The sequence below is a fragment of the Takifugu rubripes genome, chromosome 2 (assembly GCF_901000725.2).
Source record: "Takifugu rubripes chromosome 2, fTakRub1.2, whole genome shotgun sequence".
NCBI classification, from domain to species: Eukaryota; Metazoa; Chordata; class Actinopteri; order Tetraodontiformes; family Tetraodontidae; genus Takifugu; species Takifugu rubripes.
Window position 1 is genome coordinate 12,914,271 of NC_042286.1, and position 9,778 is coordinate 12,924,048.

General features: G+C 49.6%; 2 protein-coding genes across 7 annotated transcripts; both read left to right on the forward strand.

The window, feature by feature from the left end:
- The first annotated feature begins 43 nt into the window (after positions 1-43).
- kiaa0586 (KIAA0586 ortholog) lies at positions 44-6,802 on the forward strand. 6 transcript variants are annotated; one of them, XM_029832975.1, is made up of 23 exons: positions 44-968; positions 1,135-1,210; positions 1,301-1,397; positions 1,471-1,529; positions 1,642-1,699; positions 1,790-1,862; positions 1,963-2,032; positions 2,212-2,502; positions 2,729-2,801; positions 2,889-3,041; positions 3,112-3,298; positions 3,379-3,525; positions 3,602-3,709; positions 3,764-3,852; positions 3,945-4,058; positions 4,154-4,329; positions 4,401-4,555; positions 4,667-4,794; positions 4,864-5,008; positions 5,132-5,446; positions 5,519-5,559; positions 5,730-5,825; positions 5,888-6,802. In XM_029832975.1, the coding sequence occupies exons 1-23, from the start codon at positions 830-832 to the stop codon at positions 5,984-5,986; spliced, it is 2,889 nt and encodes a 962-aa protein (XP_029688835.1). In that variant the 5' UTR covers positions 44-829; the 3' UTR covers positions 5,987-6,802. The 6 variants fall into 6 exon arrangements, with proteins under 6 accessions (XP_029688835.1, XP_029688836.1, XP_029688838.1 ...); XM_029832976.1 differs by having other exon boundaries at positions 3,602-3,682; positions 3,737-3,852; XM_029832978.1 differs by having other exon boundaries at positions 3,629-3,709.
- An 84-nt stretch (positions 6,803-6,886) lies between these two features.
- lgals3b (lectin, galactoside binding soluble 3b) lies at positions 6,887-9,679 on the forward strand. The gene is made up of 7 exons (XM_011619910.2): positions 6,887-7,014; positions 7,365-7,388; positions 8,326-8,422; positions 8,497-8,666; positions 8,783-8,871; positions 9,116-9,290; positions 9,360-9,679. Exons 1-7 carry the CDS (start codon positions 7,006-7,008, stop codon positions 9,516-9,518), a joined length of 723 nt encoding a protein of 240 aa, XP_011618212.1. The 5' UTR covers positions 6,887-7,005; the 3' UTR covers positions 9,519-9,679.
- Positions 9,680-9,778: the final 99 nt, after the last annotated feature.

Sequence of the window (9,778 nt, forward strand, 5' to 3'; positions counted from 1 at the left end):
TTAACCAGATTTGGCAATGCATTTAAAGATTCATGCATCATAATAGCATGTATATCAAACATTGAATAAAATAACTAAAAAGATGTTTGGCAATACTAATCTAAGTATTATAACACTTCCTTTATTTAGTTTCGTATTATGACTCCATATTTGATATTAAAAATTATGTCTTTGTAGTAAAGCTTGGGCGGTTGGATATCCCTTTTTTAAAATAAAAAAAAAAATCCAGTCTTGAAATCCTTTCCAAAACATTCTGGTATAAGTGCAAGGAAAGGACATATGTTCTAAAGTCTCAAAATCGGAATCACAAAAGACAGTTGTGTTTTAAGTAGAATTTGTGTATTTTATACTTATTCGTAGTAGCATTTGTAGACCTAACAATAATAGTGAGTAGCGTGAATAACGATAACGCTTTTGGTCTCTGTTTACTAGACAGAGTGAGATGTCTGCGTTTTAGTATGTGATCTCTGAAGCGGAAACAGGAAGTGTTTTTCTGTTATTCTACTTTTGTTTTGGTTTTGCTGTTAGCAACAGCTGTAATCGCGCTGGGCACATTTGAACACATATCTACTTTTACACACTAATTCCGTGTGAATTACAAACCTCCCTTAGTAACTTAGGACTTTCCTCTTATGTTAGCCGTCCGGTTTGTCCGCGCGCTCGTCTGACACTAAAGCGGGAATTTTAAAAGTCATCAGCTGGCTAATCGGTCAAATCACAAATCAAACATGATGCGGAAGTAAACTCAAATAGTTGCCTGCAGGATTATCTTAGAATCCATCTCCAAGGCATCAGGAAATCATTTTTAATCCTCAGCATTCGCTCAGGCATGAAGTCCGGAACCGCCCGGAAGGTCCAAGACCTCCGACCTCCTGCGGTCGATCAGCAGCGCCTCAGTAAAGGAGAAAAGAGGCGACAGGATCGGCAGAAGCCCTCTCCTGTGCCCGCGGTGCACTCAGCAGAACCGGGTGAGCACCAGCGGAGCAGAGGGAGTCTTCCCGAGCTCCACCCGGACTCGTGGGGAAAACTCTGCCGGCTCACACAGTCAGCGGCTGCGTTCCCAGATCTCTGCTCTGAGGGTCCGTTCGAATATAATGATGTTAATAAAGATGTTCGTTATTCTGACATCATCAGCGCCAGACCGGGAGTTGTTGACGTCACGTTTCGCTACAGGGAGTCGAGGATTTGTGCTAGCAGCTCTAAAACAGCGGTAAGGACTCAACAGACGTTTGGGTTGTTTCCTGATGTGAATCGTGCAATTAAGGGTCACCATTTAGAGCCGTTTTTCTGTATGGAACAGCTCCCAGCATGCACTGGAAAAGGCGGGCCCCCCTTCAGAAGAGAGACAGCCCCCTTGTTACCTGGGCAACGGCATCAACAGGACTGATCCTCTCAAGGTTTGGAGCTGTGATATGAGATAAGCACACTGGTGACTGCAGCATTGAGTGTCAGCACTGTTGTGTCTTTCAGCCTGTGATGGACACTCGAGTGTCTCAACTGAGAGATGACACCCCCCGTCTGTTACAGAGGTACACACACACACACACACACACACACACACATTCTCCATGTTTGCCACGCTGGTCTGTCCAATGAGAAGAGAACGAATGATTCATGGAGATTCTTAATGTGGCCCCTCAGGGGAGGTTTTAGCCGGAGCCTCCAGATGTTGGATAATGGTCAGAACCAGCAGCTGCAGGTAAACCACCGGTGCACATGCTGACGTGCACCTGCTGACGTGCACATGCTGTCATCTCGCTGCTCACTGACTCTGCTATCCTCCAATCAGAGCTCTGTTAGCCGTCAGCTGACCACAGCAGGAAAAACAGCTCATCCGGAAGTAACTCAGCCGGGCGCTACAGGTGTGTGTGTGTGTGTGTGTGTGTGTGAGTGTGTGAGAGAGAGAGAGAGAGAGTGTTTACAAACCTTGACTGGTCACTGACAGGTTCCTGTTTTCATCAGCTCCTGATTCCACCGGCCAGCAGGTTTCTCCTTCAGACACTGGCCTGGCTGCCATGGCAACAGCACACAGGTGGGAGGCACATGTTCATTAAAGCTCGCTGTAAAACCATAATATTACTGTGGGATTAAGTCTGGACGTGCTGAAACAAATCTAGCTTATTATCAACACGCGTGTGTGTGTCACAACACTCTCACACACCCATCGAGCTGCCGTTGAATCTCTCTCGTCTCTGTTCTGCTCGTATCCAGAGACGATGACGGTCGGCCGGACGTGCCGGGTCGCCGTCCGCTGCCACAGTCTGACCCATGTGAGTCTCATCAGAACCTGCATCTGAAGACCCAGCAGAACCAGTACCTCCAGCCCTGGTCCCAACAAGTCCAAAGGAGACCTCTGCATTCAACCACGTTGGAGGAGGCAGGAAGGGTTCTCCATCAGGTTCAGAGACAGAAGCAGGTTCTGGAGGAGAACCTGGAGGCTCTGCTGAGGGCCCGGTCCGGAGAGCTCTTGTACAGCCAGCTGGAAGCGCTGGTTGACAACAGGTAGCTAAGCTAGCTAAAGCTTAGGATCATGTAGGAGAAGGTCGATGTTCTGGAGACACTAGCTAGTTGCTGTTTGTCTTCTCTTCAGAAACTTTTTTATTATTATATCAGCAAACTTTGGTGTGTTGTTTTGCTACCTTTTCTTTTAAACTGTGCTCCATAATCAAATACATGAAATTAGCTGCACCACAGAAGAAGAATGACGAACTATTTCTGTCTTCTGTAGAAGCCAGAACCAAAAGGTTCGCATCAAGAAGATGGTAGACACCTGGATCAACACCTTGATGCAGGACATCCAGGTCAGCTCATCCTGGAATTCCTGGAGTTCCTGGAAAATGTTTGGAAAGCTCCTCGGGTCTCCTCATCTTCTTTCTGCTTCCTTTAAGGCTGACAGCTCTCCTCAGACTGACAAAAACAAGCGCCCGGACAGAAAAGATCCGGCGGTGTCCTCACATCAGAGCTCCGCCCACACGCTCAGGGGGCCACGCAGGGGTCCGCGTGTGGCCGGAACAGGAAGACAACCCTCAACCAGTCTTTGGGTCAGTGCCCCAGTGTTAGTGACGCAGGTGACTGCGACCTGCTGTGATGTCACTGATGGTCTGGCTGTAGGTGGCAGAGCCTGACGCAACCACGGGTAGGAGACCACAGGACAAGGACGTGGAGGAGGACACGCCCCCCAGGCGCCCGCACGGTGGAGCTCGAAGAACTCTGAAAAAGACGCCGTACCTGCGCTTCAGCTCACCTCCTTCCCGACCCAGCAAGAAGGCTCAACCCCGGGTTGTGGAGCGGGTCACAGGTCAGCTGGTGTCACGTCCGGTACCGTGTGAACGACTGTTCAGCTCTGTCAGCGCCCACTTCCTGTTCAATCTCTGCCAGGTGTGACGCTGAAGTCCTGTAAGACTCAAACGTGTTTGGCTCCACCCGTCAGTCTCCCACCTCAGAGCAACGTCGTCATCCCCTCTGCCCCCCCGACTGCTGCCGACCCCACGCACAGTCGTGCTGTTCCCATGGCGATACCACTAGGTTAGTAGGAGTGTTCCTTAATTGTTATTCTTGACCTAAAGTCTAAGACACCACTTCCCACACTGATGTTTGTCAGGCCGTCCCAGGACAGACGCCATCCCAGGCCGTCCCGGGACAGACGTAGTCCCAGTCCGTCCCGGGAGAGACGCCATCCCAGGCCGTCCCGGGACAGACGTAGTCCCAGGCCGTCCCGGGACAGACGTAGTCCCAGGCCGTCCCGGGACAGACGTAGTCCCAGGCCATTCCACTCATCAGCTACAGGAAGTGACCTCATCGCGGACAGCTCCTCCCACATCCCCTGTGGTTGACGTAGCTACTGAATCACAGGTATGTTGACCCACATCTGTGGCCCATACAGGCTGGTTACCATGGTTACGGTCCCTCCTCTCTCTCCTCCCCTGTCCTTTTTCCATTGACAGGAGGAGCAGAGTGACGCAGGCGAAGCTCCTCTTCCTCGGCTTGACCTGTTTGAAGGAAACGAAGAGTTGGACCTTTTACCTGAATCTGTGTGTGACGTCGTCCAGGTGGACTCGGTCAGCTTCAGTCTCGTTGCTCCTCCTGCCTGAACCTTGAAAGGACGCCATCATTTACTCATCACTCATCTGGTCTCGTTGTCTTCTTTTGCCAGGACGAGGAGGGTCCTTTGGCTGAGGAGGTGGTCCAGTTGGATGGAGATCCGTCTCCACCTTTAGTCCAGTATCACGGGCCTTTGTTCCCTCCCCAGGCGTGTGTTGGTCTTTCTGACCAGGATCAGACCCCCATCACGACGTGCAGCCCTGCCCTGGAGAAGCAGCTGCTGGAATGGTGAGAAAACGGTCTCACTGTGGAGCAGCATCTGGTGGAAAGGTGCCAACCTGTCGGGTCTTGTGATTCAGGGTGGAGCAGCAGCTCATATCCAGGATGATCTCTGAGATGTACCAACCCCCTCCTTCTGATCCTCAACCTGACCCCGACCCCGACCCTGACCCCGACCCCGGCTCTGACCACGACGATTCAGACCAATCAGCCCACAGCATCACCTCAGATGATAGTGAGACTTCAAAATCTCTCTTTTAAGAGTCTAAAGGGGAGGAGTTTATGAGCTATACTAAAGTACTGTGTGTGTGTGTGTGTGTGTGTGTGTGTGTGTGTGGGGACTCAGTTCTGATCAGACAGCTGGTTGAAGAGGTTCTATCCGAACACATCAATCGGATGCATCAAGCATCATTGGTTAATGTTCCAGAACCAGGACTGGAAAGGCCAAAACCAGAGCCAGAATCACATCGGGAGGTACTGCAACAGAGAAAACAGCAGTTATGAAAAGCTCCCTTTATTCCTGATCATCTACCTCTTTTCCAGGAAGAACCCGTTTGTACTCCACAACCGACTCCTCCTCCAAGCCCCACACCTCAGAGCAGAACATCTCAGCCTCTGGCCACACCCCCACCCTCTGAACCAAGCAGCCTGATGACCGAAGACCCTCCCCAGTCAATCTCAGCACCAGGTTGAACACTGCAGATGTATTAGCATCATACCCACCTTAGCATTAGCAGCAGTAGTAAATCTCTAGCTGTGTTAGCATTAGCCGCTCACGTGACACCTTTCCTTTCTCCTCTTGTGATCTCAGATCCTGTAATCACTCCCACCCCCACTCCAGAGCTCAGCCCCGTTGCTGCAGATCTTCCTGCTGCTCCTCTGACTCCACCTCCTCCAGTGGCTGAAGACGCCGAGGTGCAGTTGGTTGAGCGGAGCGCCGAGGAACGGGCGTCGGCAGCAGTGGAGGAAGCGCCTCCCGCCCCTGAGAATCGAGCAGCGTCTCACTGCAGCTCCACCGAGGACTCCAGCAGCAGCAGCAGCAGCACAGTCGGGACAGAAGCCACCTATAAAGCTGTCTCAGAGGGAGAGCTGCTCAGCCATGTCCAGCTGGGGGACACCATGACAGGTACCATCACCATCATCAGCGCCGCGCTGTGTGTTCACCTGTCATTCAACTCCTCTCTCTCTCTCTTTGAAGAGGAGGTTCTCTGCAGCTTCTCCATCTCCCTGCAGGACACGGTGAGCATCCTCTGTTTACCCTTGTTCCATCTTCTGCTATTCCCAACCCATTAGGGACCAGAACCTCCATGTTCTCGTGCGTTCTCCCCTTGTCTGTGGTTTTCTTGACACAAAGAACACAGGAACCTCAATCTGCTCGACTCAGCTGTCACTTCCTGCATGTGTTCCAGGAGTTTGACCCCCCTAGTGAAGGACAAGCTGGAGGTCATGACCACCTGCTGCCCAACCTGGAGGACAGCATCACACTGATAGAGGGATCTAACCAGGTAACACGGCCACACACACACATTTCCACACAGACTCACACTGACCTCCGACGCCTCCTCAGGGCTGGATGATGAGTGACCAACAGGAGGACGTGAGTGTGGGAGAAGTGAGGGATGTCCACGCTACAAACCCTGGAATTCCACCTGTGGATACACCGTGAATACGCCTGTGAATCAGCAGGTCACACCTGATCTATGGGCACACGCACGGAGGCGTCGACACACACACACGTGCACGTCACCCAGACTGTGGAGCATGACCTCAACCTCCAGCCGTGTGTTTGTTCATCATGTTGAGGGTTGTTTATGTATGGTGTAAAGGTGACTCAGCTGGTAGAGTTAATAGTGTGTTGCCATGGAGATGCCACCATGTCATAGTTTCAGCCATTTTAAGGGCAATACAGCCGACGTCATAAGACGCGTTAATAAACATGAAAAAAAGCCGAATGTTGACATTCCAGGGTGTGTTTGACAGATGTTGGCCAGCACTTTATCACTGCGGAGGAGGAGGAAGCGAACCGTGCTGTTGTGGTGATCTTTGGATTACGGTACTTTATGTTGCTGGTGATGATGTCATACAGAAATGTATCCTTGCTTTTCACACACACACACACACACACACACACTGTTAAGCTGTATTTCCAATAAAAACATCTGGATCAGTTACAGTTGTAGCGCTCAGATATGATTCATGTTTTTATGTTGATGTAACTGGTTTCTCACTGCTCAGTTTTCATGGAGCCGCTTCAACTTTTGGACTTTTTTCTAGTTGCCGTCACGAGTCTTGTTTGACATTGATGTTGTGGCCGGTGCCTCACATCTGGACTCAATTGTGACTTGTTGAAGCGAGTCGTTGTGTGTCCTGTCATATCCGTGTTCGAGCGGCGTCATCTGGCCTTAGGTCCTGGCCCCGGTCAGGTTCTGACCCGGGTTCTGACCAGATTATTTTGATTAAAGTGTTTCTGTCAGAAGTTGAATTGAGTCCAAGTTGTTTGACCCAGTGAAGAAAATGAGCCACAAAGAGACAGTTTGGTGAGTGTGAGACAAACACAACCACATAAGTGCGTCAGTGGGTGGGGCACGCGCACACACACACACACAACTAGTCTGGTGTGCGTCTGGGTGGAGCTCAGTTTGTGTTTTCTCCCTCGGCGTTAGTTTCTCCATCTGGCCTTGCGGTATGTTTCAGGTACGTCTTCATCTTTTCCTCTAAAACAGGAAGTTATAAACCATCGTTGTGTTGATGTTTGAACTGAACGTGTGTGCAAACGTCCTCCGGGTCACGATGCCTGGTCACCTTACACCCTCACAGTGTCGTGTGTCCCTGCGTCGGGTGGACAGACGCTGTATTAAACAATCACTCAGTACTTCAGGTAGCTGCTCTTGCAGTAATGCGAGTTCGCCTCCATTGATAAGCTTTAAGTATTTATTAGTGTTAGCATTAGCGGTACTGTTGTTTTGTCAAATACTCCTGAGTTTTTCTCTTCTCCCTGTCCCGACATGTCCGCCCCGCCCTCACACTCTTCTTCTGTGGTGCAGAACAACAATTCAGGTGGCATGGATGTGAGTGTCTGCACACACACACACACACACACACACACACCTGTAGTTTTATATTTATGAGGACGCATTTATATAATCGGTACCTCGAATTAGAACACAGACCCAGGAAATTCTCTGATGATTTATTGTTTGAGCCAAAAGCCAAATTTTTCATGTGTGTCCTGGCAGCCACCTCGGCCCCACCTGCTGCTGCTGGACGCGCTGGTGGCCGCCGATGCAGGAGACTAGATGAAGTATTTGGGTTTATCCTGAGTTCCACTGATACTTTATGTATGCTGACACATCCAGCAGCTGTTGTAGCCCTGATAGTTTCAGAAACCCACATAAACATGTCAGAAAGCTGAAGAGGTTTTCTACTCACAGTCCCAAGGAATAAGTGGACCAGGACTTCCTGCCTCTAGTTCACTTCTCTTTGCTTTACTTCCTGTCTTTGGTTCACTTCCTGCCTCTGGTTCACTTCTCTTTGCTTACTTCCTGTCTTTGGTTCACTTCCTGCCTCTGGTTCACTTCTCTTTGCTTTACTTCCTGTCTTTGGTTCACTTCCTGTCTCTAGTTCACTTCTCTTTGTTTACTTCCTGTCTTTGGTTCACTTCCTGCCTCTGGTTCACTTCTCTTTGCTTACTTCCTGTCTTTGGTTCACTTCCTGCCTCTGGTTCACTTCTCTTTGCTTACTTCCTGCCTCTGGTTCACTTCCTGCCTCTGGTCCACTTCTCTTTGTTTACTTCCTGTCTTTGGTTCACTTCCTGCCTTTCCTGTGGTTTGAGAGTGTGTAAACCCACAAACAACAATGATACATTAAATGCACTAAATCCTCACTTTACGTACAGAAACTCCTACAAAGTGCTGAACACCCTAGTTTGTGCACTATTTAAGGAAGTTGTTTCAGTCATCTGAAGATCTGAGGTCAGATTCTTCTTCTTCTTCTTCTTCATCACAGCTGAAGGACGCCCTTGATGGGTGGCCTAACAGCAACAACAACCCGGCAGGGGGCAGTGGTCAGTGGCCTGGACAACCCAACGCTCCAGTCTGGCCAGGTACACCAGCACCTCTGCAGATCAGGCTCCACCCTCACCCTGAGGGTCGGAATCAGGTGTGTTTGTGTCAACAGGTAAGCCTCCTGCCAACCCCACCTGGCCAGGAAATCCCTCTGGAGGTGGACCTGTGTGGCCCAGCCCCACTGGCCCCACTGGTCCCACTGGCCCCACTGGTCCCACTGCCCCCACTGGTCCCGTCTGGCCTGGACCTGCAGCAGGGCCAGGACCCACAACTGGGCATCTAGTAAGTGTAACTGGAGGAATGATGGTGTGAGTGAGTGAATAAACAGATGAATGGACTGTGTAGATTAGACTGTGAGTATGAATGGATGGAGTTAATGGTTGTTTTCTTGGTGCCAGGCGGTTCCATACCAAGAAACACTTCCCTCCGGAGTGTTTGACAAACTGCTCATCACCATCACTGGAACCATCAAAATGAACGCCAACAAGTCAGTATGAAGCAGTAAAACGTTAAAGGTGAAGATGTCATGAGGGTCAAACATATAAATGGATCTTCTGAGCTCCTGACTCACCCGTTTAAGACATAACTGACCAACTGAGACTCTCTGGCTGCTGTAAAATGTACAAATATTCTAACAAACATGCTGGTCTTTGTCCCTGTGTTTAGCTCTATGACTGTGTGTGTGAGGCTACACTGTGAACCGACTAACGGTTCCTGTTGTTGTGTGTCAGGATCACAGTGGACATGGCCACCAATCGGTCTGATTTGGCCTTTCACTTCAACCCTCGCTTCAACGAGTGTGGAAAAAAGGTGATTGTCAGGAACAGCTTCATTGGCCAGAAGTGGGGACCGGAGGAGAGACAGCTGGACTCCCCCTTCCCCTTTGTCGAGGGAAAACCTTTTGAGGTCAGACATTTTATCTATAACTTGTGTAAATGCAGGGAAAGTCGCTGACGTTTTGTCATTGTGTTGCAGATAAAGATCCTTTGCACCAACAATGAGTTTAGGGTGGCTGTCAACAATGCTCATCTGTTGGCGTACCAACACCGCATCAGAGACCTGCGCTCCATCAAGTACATCAGGATCCACAATGACCTCAGCCTGTCTGGTGTCAAGTTTGAAACCCTACAATGAGCCAGAACCTCAGGGTTCCACTGGAGAACACCAGGATGTCTACAACACAAGCGGACTGAGTTCCTTAACTTTCCAGGGAAGGTTCTCATCAAAACACTGTCATAATGTGCCACTTTTTAATGAACACTTTTAAAAACATGATAATAAAGATGGATTAAACTGATTTTGATTGATTGTTGATTGTTAAAGGTTTCCTTTACTTTGTTTTAATTCAATTCTGTAGCTTCTCATTATTTTCATTTGTTTTTCCTGGTTCTTCT